Here is a 12,391-nt window from a genome sequence, read left to right as displayed (position 1 = left end):
ATTGTACTGCCAACAAGAATTTTAAAAATGTGTGTTTATTTATGATATAGTTGTATTTGTCAGATAACTCAAAACTGTGGGTGAAACTGTTAAATTATTCAGGTGCTTTTAATAAATTCTGATTTAAAAAAAAAAAAATTCACAGAAAGTAGAGTAATCTCTTTGAGAACATGGGCTTTTAGCTGAATATTACGTTATTACGCAGTAGTAATAATAATAAGTAATAACTAATTGGCTTTACAAAGCTCAGCACTGATATGCAGTGTGTGTAAAAAAAAAAAAAAAAAAAAAAAAAAAAAAAAAAAGACTGGAAATAAAAACTGTTGTTAATTTTCCATTGATTTTATGTAAAGTTATTAACAGCGATAGTAACGCCTTTGACTACAAATCCCAGAACCCATCTGCTTCGTGCTTGGTGTTACATTAAATCGAGTATTTCCTGTTGTTGGTTTTGTGACAGGTAAAAGTTCCTATGTTATATCAGCCTGTGCTGGTTTGGCATGTTACTCAACTTGTGCAGCTGATGACACGTTGTAACTCGGTTTCTACCGACGGTAAACTGTATCAACCGCTGTAACAAATAAGGTACAGTAGCTCAGAATGCTAGCCACCTAGCATAGAGACAGGTTTGTAGTTAGTCAGACGAAATATGTGCCTTTTAATAGTTATCCAGACAAACTTTGAGTCTTTTGTTGCTAAGTTACATTGTTTTTCTCTCATATTTTTGTTCATATATTACAGCTGTGTTATCATTAATGTTGCTTAAACTCATTGGTATAAGGTAATGCTAACTAGCTGTTATAGTAGCTATGTGTTTGTATGGCTAATGTTTAGCCCAATGACATTTAACATTCACCTTCGCAGAGTGACAGGTGCTGGAACTGAAATGTGTGTGTGTGTGTGTGTGTGTGTGTGTGTGTGTGTGTGTGTGTGTGTGTGTGTGTGTGTGTGTGTGTGTGTGTGTCCTACTGCAGATGAGAGTACCATGGCGGACCCTCACACTGCACACACCGTCCGGAAGCAGGGCATCCTCTGTCCCTGCAGATGTGGTGAACTTTGTCCCAGCCTGCAGCTCCACGGATGCCCACTACCTGGAACGGCTGCAGGACTTCCTGTCCCGCGCCAGAAGCCTGTTCGTTATGACCGGGGCTGGACTGTCCACCGAGTCGGGGATCCCTGACTACCGCTCCGAGGGTGTGGGTCTGTATGCCCGGACCAACAGGCGGCCCATGGAGCATGTGGAGTTTGTACGCAGTGCAAAGTCCCGGCAGCGGTACTGGGCCAGGAACTTTGTGGGATGGCCGCAGTTCTCCTCCCATCAGCCCAACTGTGCACACAGGGTTCTGCAGCAGTGGGAGGAGAAGGGGAAGCTGCACTGGCTGGTCACCCAAAATGTGGATGCCCTTCACTCAAAAGCAGGACACAAAAGACTGACTGAGCTCCACGGCTGTACCCATCGGTGAGAAAAACCTGCCACATTTCTCTTGAATGATTGTATATGTGTGTTTTATTCTTCTAGACTTAAGTTTTAATTGAGACAATATGTAGCTTGAAACACAGAAAAATGCCATTAGGAATCATTAAAACACAGCCAAATAGTAGCAAAGTTGATCAAAACCATCCTTGGTACTGAAATAGTTGAACATACACAGATCAGCCATAAAACTCTGACCATAGACAGAAGTGGTTAATGCTGATTATTTCATTACAGTGGCATGTTTTGCTGGGTTGGATATATTAGGCAGCAAGTGAAAATTTAGTCCTCGAAGCTGATGTGATGGAAGCAGCAAAATGAGCAATGGAAGTAAGTAAGTGACTTTGACAAGGTCCATATAATAATAGTGATGACCAGGTCAGAGCATCTCCACAACTGTAGGTGTTGTTGTGTATTCCTGGTCTGCAGTGGTTAGTACTGACCAAAAATGGACTAAGGAAGGACATTCCCATCTCATTTTATTGTTTCCAACACATCAACTTTGAGGTCTGCATGTTCACTTGCTGCCTGATTTATTCCACCCACTGACAGGTCCCATTGTAGTGAGATAATCAACATTGACACCACTTTGGTTTCAGTGGTCAGAATCTTATGGCTGACCCGTGCATAGCCATTGGTGTCACCTCTGTACAAAGAACAGGAGTAATTTACTTGGTACAGGAGGTTTGTTTGTACTGTTGTTTACAGATGAAATACTATTTTTTTTTTTTTTCTTGTTTTCAGGGTGATGTGCCTTGGCTGTGGAGCCATCTCAGCACGGGAGGAGCTCCAGAAGCGATTTCTAGCTCTAAACCCAGAGTGGAGTGCGCAGGCTGGTGCCGTTGCACCGGATGGGGATGTCTTCTTGGAGGATGAGCAGGTTCTGCATTTCAGAGTTCCCTCCTGTGAGGAATGTGGAGGAATACTGAAACCTGAGGTTACGTTTTTCGGAGACAATGTAAATAAAGCAACAGTAAATTTTGTGCATGAAAGACTAGCAGAGTCTGATGCAGTGCTTGTTGTGGGGTCTTCTTTGCAGGTAAGTTCATTAAAATGCATGGTCACAACAATCATTTCCAGCAAGATTATTCATTTCTTTGGACTTCTGCATTTAAATGAATTGCATCCCTGTCTGTTTCCTCCCAGGTCTACTCAGGATACAGGTTTTTACTGGCAGCAAGGGACAGGAAAATCCCTGTCGCTATCATAAACATTGGACCCACGAGGGCTGACCACTTGGCTGAGCTGAAAGTGAGCGGCCGCTGTGGTGAAGTACTATCAGTTATTCAACCCTTCTGACTGTTATGGATGTGGAGTTTGTAAATTCTGTGTCCATTTGGTTAAAAAACTGCTACAACTACCTCACTTTTAAACAGGTAACAAAAAGCAACGTTAGGATGAGTATCTCAACTATACAGCACTTTTTGTGAAACACAGGTCTACTGGAAAACAACCCAGACTAATATTTCATTGCTCATGATATTGAATTACATTGGATCATCCACACTTCAGGAGTTCTCACTGGTTTTGTTTTTTTTTAAAAAAAGCAGAAATTGTGTTTTTTATTTCACCTATTGTATTCTGAATGAGAGAATGTAAATTAAGTGTTTCCTTCAGAAGAAAATATGCTTCACTTAGAAATTTAACTCTTCAACACAATAGATTAATGTCAGGTAACATACATGTATCTGAACTGCTGTCAGGGCAAACTGAAGCACAGAATCCTGGACAGAGCTGTTATGGTTGAATATAAATAGATTATGTGTGTTGTCTGGAAGCTCATGTTAACAGCTGAAGGCTACAAAATGACGAGACAGAACAGAGAGAAACCCTGATATTTGTCTTTACAGGCTTTATTCAGTATCTTTATACTGATTCTGTAGTTACTTAAAGAGAATACTTGAGCTTACAAAGAAAAGTACATTCATATTCATATGCAATGAAAGGAGTTTGGGGGATTTTATGTTGTATAAAATAAAGTTATATTTTCAATAGGGCTTTCAAACGATTAAACATTTTAATCGGATTAGTCATAGGGTTGCTATCGATTAATTTCGATTAATCGCGATTAAATATAATTTATTTTTAATCCATATTAATCGTGTTTCATTTTGAATGAGCAAACAGACTCAAGAAAGAAGGGAATATATATGCACTTAACATGTTTTTAGCAAGCTGGGTGACGCATTAGCTGAAGTGCTAGCAGAATCCCTTACTAACATATGCTTCACATTAATGTGGTATTTGAAGCTGGAAGTGCTTTGGTAAAAATAAATTTCCTTCCTGCAGAGTGCGTATAATACTTTAAGTCAGTCGACTGTTATGTCTTGGGGTTTTTTGTCCTCATATTTCCATCCAGAGGGCCAACATGCTGTTTAGCTTCTTCCATCTTTATCAGTTGGTTCTGCTGCCTGTCACTACTGGAACAACTGCCCATTTGCACATGCGTGACGGTAACTCTACTTGGACAAACTGCCTGAAATACGTTGCCAGAGACGTTCAGAGTCATTCTGTGCTGCAGATGTATTAATTGCGTTAAAATTTTTAATCAGATGAATCATGATGATGGATTAATCTACATTAATGCATTAATTTTGACAGCCCTAATATGTAATTAAGTTACTACGGCATATCTTAACACAAATTTTAACTGTCTCCTTATTTGTGAAATAAAACATGTATGGAAGAAGCGCTAGGTGAATGTAGTATGTGAACTGAAATGTTAAATATGATAAATAGACTGTAAATGGATGGTTTTGAAGGGGTACTATGGTGCACTTTTTGTTATTAATGTGTTTTCAGCTAAACTGTAGCTGTAAATAAATTTACTGGTCAGGAATAAAATGTGCTGTCAGTTATGAATGAAATATAAGGTTTTGAAATTCTAATAGTTCATGCTGATTTATCTAGAATTCTCTGAAGCATAAGCTGTCTGTAAATATATGTAAAGTGTCATGAGATAACTTTTGTTATGATTTGGCACTATATAAATAAAATTTGATTTGTATTAAATGAATATTAAGAACATAAAGGCTGTTCTTTTAATTCACTGAAACAGATGGCTGCTACCATCATTGGTCCTTTGTTCTCTTAATTCTTAGTAAAAAGATTCCATAATACTTCTATCATTGTATCCTTCTTTTGGCCAAACTGATTTTTATATATATATTTTTGTTTTATATTGTATCTTGGAGATACACAATTAAAAAATAACACTGATAAGTTGACTAAGGAGTAAAGCACAAAGATATGTACTTCTTTGCAGTGAATAATTTTGCTACATTTTTTTTTGATTGAAGACAAACTTTGGTCCAGTAGTACCTCTTTGTTCTAGCACGTTTTTGGAGGCATTAAAATTTTATTGCATGTACTAATATTTATAAGACAGAGTGAACCTCACATAAACTGATCTCTATGAAGTTCCACCTAATACTTAACCTCTTTACAGCCATAAGAGCTTGACTTACTTTAACAAAAAAAGAAAGTAAAAGATGGATAAAATATTAGGCAAGACCTCACAAATTCCAAATTAACACAGACTTTTCCTCTGAGGCGCATATGTTTATGCAAAAATGATATTTAAGACTGAAGTAGATTATCTGAATTCAAGCAGAAATAAACAGGTTTTTACACTTGGTTTTTAATGGAGTAATAAAGTAAATACACATACATCATAAGTTTATTTTAAAGAAAAAAAAAAAATGCACTTTGCATCATAAACAGACTGAGGGCAGTGTGACCAGGGTTTGACAAACAGTAAGATCTGTTAGGACATTTTGCTGCTGAAATCTCTCTTGAAGACAAACGTTCCAGTTTTTCAGGTTGCACTGCGTGTCCACAAGCAAATCAGCCGGGATACTGAAGGAGAACAGATGACACCTGTGGCCCTCGCCCATGACCTGCCATGTGGCTGAAGCTGTGGTGACCGACAGGGGAGTCATAGACAGGCAGTTTTCAAAGCTCTTGTTCTGATCAAACCAGTAGGTGACAGGGTAACCCAGTAAAAGACCAAAGACTGTGCACAGGTTCCACTCCTCACACTTGTCTCCTGCAGTCAGAGGTTTTTCAGCCTCCCTCAGATGTTCACACCCTCTCAGGAGGATCAGTACATCTTGTGCAATCGTCTTTAGCTCTCCTCTGAGTGTTTCAGAGAGGGTGGGCTTCTCCAGTGAGTGGCAAACATCAATCACAGCTACGCTGTCACCATGAAGCAGCTGCTCTATGTTTAATCTGACTGTAGCTGGGTTAACAATAAGAGTGTTTCCATTTAAGTCCAGTGTGAGGAGTGATTTAGACACAAGTTGTGAAGACTGCAGTGAGCTCAGATACTGCTGCACCTGCTCTGCCGTGGCGCTGTTACTGTCATAGAGCAGAGATGGTTTCAGTCCTAAATCAACAGCCAAAACCTGAGCAAAAAGGTCCAGACTTTTAGGAATAGATAGGGATTTCTTTCCTGCAGACAGAAATGTATGAGCTGCTGTAACAAAGAGCTCCTGTGCGGACATGGTTACATTAATCACACGACACAAGGTCCAAACACTCGAACACACCAAACTAACTTCAGTTACAAGCTTCTGATGCTGTTCCAGACAATTACAAAATAGTCATATTAAAATTAAATTAAAAGCAACTCAAAATTTATGGATCAAGGAGGGGAGGAATGGTGATACTAATTGTAACTTTTTGTTTTCAAGCATGAAACAACATGAAAAAAATGTTGTACACAAAAGTGGAGTTATATGTCTATAGTCAAAGTTTTCAGGTCATTTATGTCCATTGTTTTCCTTGTTGTTAGTCCAAGACACCTAAAGGAAAAAAAGGCACATAAGTTACAAATATGAGCCACTTTCTGCAAATGTATTACACATATTTCAAAGTTTCTCAACAGAAAAACAGTACTGATTGCACTTCACTGCACCGTTCCTACAAACAACAAACAGTTCAAGACTGGTAGAGTTTCATATTATCTTCCACATACAATTATTGTAGATAATTCATTTATCAAGACAGCGGTGGTTGTTTGTTTACCTGCTTTCCTAGTTTCAGCTACTTCCTGTAGCCTTCATCAGAAGTGTCACAGTGATGTTGCTACTGTCTGGCCAACCCTCCTGAGCAGCCTATAAGACAAGTCACAGCAACATCATTGTGACACTTCTGATGAAGGCTAAAGGAAGTAGCTGAAACTAGTAAAGCAGGTAAACAAACAACTACCCTGTCTTGATAAATGAATGATGTACAATAAACAGTTCAAGAGTCGACTCAGATGTGTATGAAAACTGGACAAAAATAATCACCACATTATGGTGGATTTTACATGAATAGAAAGCACTTATTTGCATTATATACAGACAGATGACTTCACCTCAACATCCTCCTTCATGGTGGGACATATTTCTGCGGGGTTATGTCACAGGCTGAGGAGACATTAGGTCGAAATCAGACAGATTTCTTGCAACCCAAACTCCTGCTGCAAACAAACCCAAGTTGACCAGAAGATTTCTGAAAAAAATCAAAATATTTAACGTTATCCCTGTCAAACAAATCACATACAGTGTCAAAGTGTCAATACACACTGTCATCCCCATAAAATACAGAACAGCTGTAAATATTGTTGGTAGGCTATAAATATTTCCTCATGAAGTTATAACCTGCTTTTTATGTTCTTCATATTTTGTTACTATGTACTTTTGTTTTGCTTGCCTACTTTACTGTAAATACTACTGAGACACTTGGATTTCCCCACTGTGGAATCAATAAAGTCTTATCCACAAATCGCCGGAGGACTTGATCATACTCATGTCATTAGTAACTGTTTAAACTGATATCCATAAACTTTAAAACTGACTCCCTGAACGACCGCACAAAAGTTCCTATGTGTACATGTATGCACAAATGGCAAATACAATATTTGAATCTTGAATCTTAATTGTACAATCAGATTCCCATGTCTGTCACTATTGATCAAGGCTGGTTTACTTCCATCATTTCACTAGGACCAAACTGAGCACGAATCAATTTTCACATAATGTCTATTCCAGAATCAGTGTCCCCGGGTGCTGGTAGTACTTTACAGTCACACAGGTTGGAGGAGGCAAGGGCAAATCTCTTTACGCAGTGCATGCTAACATAAGCTAACGAGCTAACGACCACACAGTTCAAGTCACACTAAAGTTTTATCATCAACCTTAACTCACCTTCTGAAGTCGTTTCTATCTGTTGCAAACCGACAAGCTGAACTAATCCACTCCACCACTCCAGACGAGGGAGAGGAGCCCTTTTTGCCGTTGCTTGCGCTCATCTTGCTAACGTGTGGTGTCACTACAGCAGCCGCAATGAGGTACAGCGGAAACGGGGAACAGTTAGTATGTAACACCAGTACGGCGAGCGATAAAGCCCAAAAGTTACGAGTTATCCTTAAACCCGCTTGTCTGTCCCTGTCCAAAATGTCAGCTACTCGGTACCGTCGGTTCCTTAAGCTGTGTGAGGAATGGCCGAGAGATGAGTCCAAAAAGGGCCGAGACTTAGGGACGTTTCTTAGGCAGAGGGTGGCCGCGGCTTTCCGTGAGGGTGAAAGCACACAGGTATGTAGTTAGCTTAACTAGCTAGCATGACACCCGTCCTGCTACATAACAAACCAAGCTAAGCTAAGGATAAACCGTGAAGAGTCGACCTTGATTGCCCTGAATGATAATTGATACCTGTGGATAAAATATTATCACTTATTATGGCTGGTCGTCATGCAGATATATTTAATTTTTATATGTAGTTAAATTGATCTACTTTAAATCTTAACACTGATTTGAGGCAGTTGTGTAATTTGTGTGATGTGTCGAGTTATAAGTACTATAGATTTTAATTTTCATTTGTATGCCAGTTAACCTTTCACCTCATCACAGTTCAATATAGCTGTTGTGACTCACCGCTTTTCAGATTTTATTCATATGTTAATTATCGAAATAACAATGAACAATAGTTACCAATATGTGGTTCCTTTTTATGTGATTTACATGCTTAATGACAAACTGTGACTTTTCCAACAGATCTCAGATCCAGAAAAGTGTGACCAAATATATGAAAGTTTGGCCCGCATTAACGGCAACGTATACAGACAGAAAGTAAGTATATATTCACATGCATAATGTCATGTGCCGGCCAAACGGTTTACACATTAAAATATATTGAAACTGTTTGTGTACTCAACCCCTTTTTTTTTTTTTTTTTTTTTTTTTTAACTTTTTGCCTCAAGTCTGTATCCAAGCTCAGGGGCATGTTTTTGCTTTTGTCTGCTGGAGGATGCTCAGAGAACTGTATTCTAATAAAGTATATGTCTTTATCTGTCATGTTTATCCCTTGAGAATATGATTTGTAATGACATTAGTGACATGCAGTTGTTTAGTCAGTTTCATTGTGCTGGACACATAACTTGTAAGTCAAAATGCTTAAAATTGAAGGTAAAGTTTAGCCTTTTACTTAACCCTTTAACATGGAGAATGCTTCCCATTGAAATGTGTGGTTATTTATGTTGCCTTTCTATTACAGTTCCCCCGTGTAAGAGACACAAGCTTTACTGGGGTTACAGTGGAAGAATGCAAAGTATTTTTGACAGGTATGGATCCTATAATATGTACGTTTTTAACCATGAAGTGTACTTTTGTTTACACTTGATTTTAATGTTACAGGGAGTGCGACACAAATGGACGAACAAAAAAAAGGGTTGTGGAAGACGCTGATGCAGAGATTTTCCTCAAAGCCAGAAGATGTTCCAGAAAAGTCTCCTGAAAAATAATATTGTTCTTTTTGTCTCATTGTGTGTATGGAAATAAAGCTGTTTATTGGTATCTTGATGCATGGTCACATTCTTTTCATAAACCAGTGTTGATCTTCAGACTATTTTTAGCACACACATTTGAATTGTGTCGACTGTCTTTGGTGATACATATAGTGAGGGAAAAATAAAACAAACTCCTTCACTGTGAGGTGATATTTAGTTTCACTTAGGTCTATTGTGATAAGTCATTTTAAATAGATATTAACAGTTTGACACTGGATGGCAAATTAGGAACCAATAAAACTGCTAAATATTTTTTGTACGTGAGACTTTAGATGACTAGTGTGGAAATAACACCAGTTCAAATGAAAAATTTTTTTATTGCCATGGCAGAAACAACTACAAAATAATTGTACAAAAGAAAAAGTATCTTCGTTTAAAGAGACATAAATGCAATTTTATGTTACGAAAGCACACACAAATTTATTGCAAAAACTCAAACAGCAGTTAATTTATTTACATGAAAAAGTATTGACAGTGATTCCATCCTTCATCCAATATATTCTGGCTGTACTTTTAGAAATCAGATACTCGTCTATGACAGAAAGAGGTTGTATGTTTGTGTAATTTGATGGTAGCACTGGTGCTGTGGAGAAGCATAAACTGATGGATAAACTATGAAACTATCTAAATTACCTGTTTTGGTTCTATATAACGCAACCTATACTGTGTACAGACATTAACTGGCCTTTGATTAATATTGCTTCTAAAACTCAAACTAAGCGGTGAAACTGCAGAAACAAAAATATATTTTTGTAGTTTTAGGAAAAAAAGATCTGAGCGGTATTTGTCAAGATTCTAATGCACTTATTGAGATGCTTTTCAAGATGAAAGTAGCTGATTAAACTGCAAAGAGCTGCCTTTTACTCCTCTTTTTCCTCAGAATTATCCCTCCATATGCAGTAGTTGAGGGAGGTGGCAAGGCACAGCCATGACAGGTAGGGCGCCATGAGCAGGGTGGCTGTACGGCTGATGGAATACCAGGACACCATGGTGGCTCCGACAGTCCCAGTGAGAAGCACTATCTCCACCAGGGCCTACATTTAACAGAAAGTGTTGATAATACACTGTTACATGTCCTACTTCCTTCATTTCCGGCAAGTAAAAAAAAAAATAATGCTCACCCATTTCAGTTTGTGTGCACCAAAGAAGATCGGAGTCCAGGCCCAGTTCAGAGCCAGTTGTAGTCCATATAGACCCAATGGAACCACGGCATCTTCAGTAAAACCTCCAAGCTCTTTCCACACCAGGTAGGAGCTATATCTGCAGGATTGAAAAAGGATCTGTTAAATAAGGATGAAAGGGACAGACTGTCACAAACATTAGTCAAATACTTGTAACAGGCCTCAGAGACTCATAATGGTGCTTACCCCATGCCAGTATACAGGCAGGTCCACACTATTGGGAATGCTGCATTCGGTGGTCGCCATGATGGTTTCTGCAGAGTTGGGTACCAGGTCTTTACCTCTTTGCGTGTGATGTAGCCCCCATAGAGCCCTCCGAGGTGGGGCAGGGCTGTGAATCCAATCATAGGCAGCCACATGTTCTGATACAAGAGGAGAACATGCATGGTTAAATTCTTTTCAGAATGAATATCAAATGGTGACATTATCAACAGGGTCGTGAAGATGTCTTCTTTAGGATGCACATTTGGCTCTTCCATGTATATAGTTTGTGTGTTGTATTAAAATTAAGCTCATAAATACATTCTGTGTCTGTGTATCCTTATAAAACACTATTTTTTGGCCATAACTGCTAATATTTGAGAGACAAGCATAAACAGATTGTGATAGAAGTTGTGGCTGAATGAATATTGTGCTGGACCCAGGCTACCAAACAACTACTGCTTCTTTCCTGCAATACACACTGAACTGAGTGAGACAAACTGCCTTTATTTCTCCAATATGTTTTCAAAAAATGGTTTCAAATGTGTTACATAACTTTATTAACGAAGGAAACGTAGTAGTTTTCAGTTATGAGTTGCATGTTTATCCTAAATGGAAAGGAAGTGAGGCAAATTATTGAACCTTCGGCAGTAAAATCCCTGAAGTATCAGCTGTGAAATTATCTACATTCTGAACCGGTGTGAGCTGACGTAAAGTCATTGTGTAATGTTCACGGTCACTCACCTTCCACTTGTCAGTTGTTCGGGTTCTCAGTAATGTCGGGTTCAGCTGATGTTTCTTCTACGGTACAGCCTCAGTCATGCTGCTGTTCCGTGATATAAGGCAGTAGGACGGGCAGGGCCGCCTTATCAGCGTGCTCAGTAAACACTTCACTCCTGACACTCCCAGGGTAACCACGCGCAGACATACGCCATGACGTCACGGCGTACTGAGCTGCGATTGGTCGACAAAACAGTAGCTCGAGGCCTGGCGGTTAGAAGGTTATTTGGAAACAATTTTTAGTATGTTTCACTAAGTATAAAGGTCAAAGATTAACTTTAGGCTATTACTTGCAAAACAGACTCCTCCGTAGACGGTAATGTAGACGGCAAAGATGAGAAAAACACAGCAAGACACTTTACTCTTTATTCATTTGTTTTCCTTCCTATTTATTTATTTATTTATTATTTGGAAAACACACACTTCTGTGGACGTGACTGAACTCCAAATAGCAGAGATGAGGAGAGACATCAAGACACATTAATTTTCTTATTTATTCACTTTATTTATTTTAATTTTATTTTATTTTATTTTTGTAAAACACACCTGTAAATGTGACTGGTCTGTAGACAGCAAAGATGTGGAAAAACGTCAAGATGCTTCACCCATTTTGTTTTTAATTTTTTTTTTTTTTTTTTTTTTTTGCCAGAACAACTATTTATTCATTTATTCATTCATTCATTCATTCATTCATTCAAATAACCATTACAACAGATGAAAAATAACAAATGGGACAAAAATTTTCCTCAGGTTTTCAGAGGTGTTTGGCAAACTTTGGGCTTTTGCATGTTCTGTTGTGTCTGAAGGTTGTTCTATAAGACAACCATTATGTTTTTAGATTGAAATAACAGAAATTTTAGAAAAGAAAAACTTGCTGAAAAGTACTGGGTCCACCTACAGTCATTAGATCTGGGAAAAGTAATT

The 12,391-nt window shown here is 38.4% G+C and overlaps 4 protein-coding genes across 5 annotated transcripts; 2 read left to right on the top strand and 2 right to left on the bottom strand.

The window, feature by feature from the left end:
• Window positions 1–458: 458 nt before the first annotated feature.
• Window positions 459–3,003, top strand: sirt4 (sirtuin 4). Of its 2 annotated transcripts, none has more exons than XM_030133898.1 (4): window positions 459–585; window positions 975–1,456; window positions 2,216–2,513; window positions 2,621–3,003. In XM_030133898.1, exons 2-4 carry the CDS (start codon window positions 975–977, stop codon window positions 2,771–2,773), a joined length of 933 nt encoding a protein of 310 aa, XP_029989758.1. In that variant the 5' UTR covers window positions 459–585; the 3' UTR covers window positions 2,774–3,003. The 2 variants fall into 2 exon arrangements, with proteins under 2 accessions (XP_029989758.1, XP_029989757.1); XM_030133897.1 differs by having other exon boundaries at window positions 975–1,459; window positions 2,219–2,513.
• Window positions 3,004–5,092: 2,089 nt separating this feature from the next.
• Window positions 5,093–6,279, bottom strand: c5h1orf74 (chromosome 5 C1orf74 homolog). The gene has a single exon (XM_030133899.1). The coding sequence runs from the start codon at window positions 5,977–5,979 to the stop codon at window positions 5,188–5,190; it is 792 nt and encodes a 263-aa protein (XP_029989759.1). The 5' UTR covers window positions 5,980–6,279; the 3' UTR covers window positions 5,093–5,187.
• Window positions 6,280–7,849: 1,570 nt separating this feature from the next.
• uqcc2 (ubiquinol-cytochrome c reductase complex assembly factor 2) lies at window positions 7,850–9,318 on the top strand. The gene is made up of 4 exons (XM_030133900.1): window positions 7,850–8,055; window positions 8,515–8,589; window positions 9,014–9,080; window positions 9,154–9,318. The coding sequence occupies exons 1-4, from the start codon at window positions 7,918–7,920 to the stop codon at window positions 9,258–9,260; spliced, it is 387 nt and encodes a 128-aa protein (XP_029989760.1). The 5' UTR covers window positions 7,850–7,917; the 3' UTR covers window positions 9,261–9,318.
• Window positions 9,319–9,606: 288 nt separating this feature from the next.
• tspo (translocator protein) lies at window positions 9,607–11,591 on the bottom strand. The gene is made up of 4 exons (XM_030133901.1): window positions 11,432–11,591; window positions 10,673–10,848; window positions 10,427–10,565; window positions 9,607–10,339 (listed from the first exon to the last, which is right to left on the bottom strand). Exons 2-4 carry the CDS (start codon window positions 10,843–10,845, stop codon window positions 10,166–10,168), a joined length of 486 nt encoding a protein of 161 aa, XP_029989761.1. The 5' UTR covers window positions 10,846–10,848; window positions 11,432–11,591; the 3' UTR covers window positions 9,607–10,165.
• Window positions 11,592–12,391: the final 800 nt, after the last annotated feature.

The sequence above is a fragment of the Sphaeramia orbicularis genome, chromosome 5 (genome assembly GCF_902148855.1).
Source record: "Sphaeramia orbicularis chromosome 5, fSphaOr1.1, whole genome shotgun sequence".
Classification (NCBI taxonomy): Eukaryota; Metazoa; Chordata; class Actinopteri; order Kurtiformes; family Apogonidae; genus Sphaeramia; species Sphaeramia orbicularis.
This window is presented reverse-complemented; position numbering and strand designations above follow the sequence as displayed.

Excerpts from the sequence above, each read along its gene's own strand:
- sirt4 (XM_030133898.1), top strand. The coding sequence starts at position 975 with ATGAGAGTACCATGGCGGACCCTCACACTGCACACACCGTCCGGAAGC. Across the intron at positions 1,457-2,215 it reads GAGCTCCACGGCTGTACCCA|CAGGGTGATGTGCCTTGGCT; the intron begins TCGGTGAGAAAA and ends TTTTCTTGTTTT. Across the intron at positions 2,514-2,620 it reads TTGTGGGGTCTTCTTTGCAG|GTCTACTCAGGATACAGGTT; the intron begins GTAAGTTCATTA and ends GTTTCCTCCCAG.
- uqcc2 (XM_030133900.1), top strand. The coding sequence starts at position 7,918 with ATGTCAGCTACTCGGTACCGTCGGTTCCTTAAGCTGTGTGAGGAATGG. Across the intron at positions 8,056-8,514 it reads GTGAGGGTGAAAGCACACAG|ATCTCAGATCCAGAAAAGTG; the intron begins GTATGTAGTTAG and ends CTTTTCCAACAG. Across the intron at positions 9,081-9,153 it reads ATGCAAAGTATTTTTGACAG|GGAGTGCGACACAAATGGAC; the intron begins GTATGGATCCTA and ends TTAATGTTACAG.
- tspo (XM_030133901.1), bottom strand. The coding sequence starts at position 10,845 with ATGTGGCTGCCTATGATTGGATTCACAGCCCTGCCCCACCTCGGAGGG. Across the intron at positions 10,566-10,672 it reads TGCCTGTATACTGGCATGGG|ATATAGCTCCTACCTGGTGT; the intron begins GTAAGCACCATT and ends TCAATCCTGCAG. Across the intron at positions 10,340-10,426 it reads GTGCACACAAACTGAAATGG|GCCCTGGTGGAGATAGTGCT; the intron begins GTGAGCATTATT and ends TGTTAAATGTAG.
- c5h1orf74 (XM_030133899.1), bottom strand. The coding sequence starts at position 5,979 with ATGTCCGCACAGGAGCTCTTTGTTACAGCAGCTCATACATTTCTGTCT.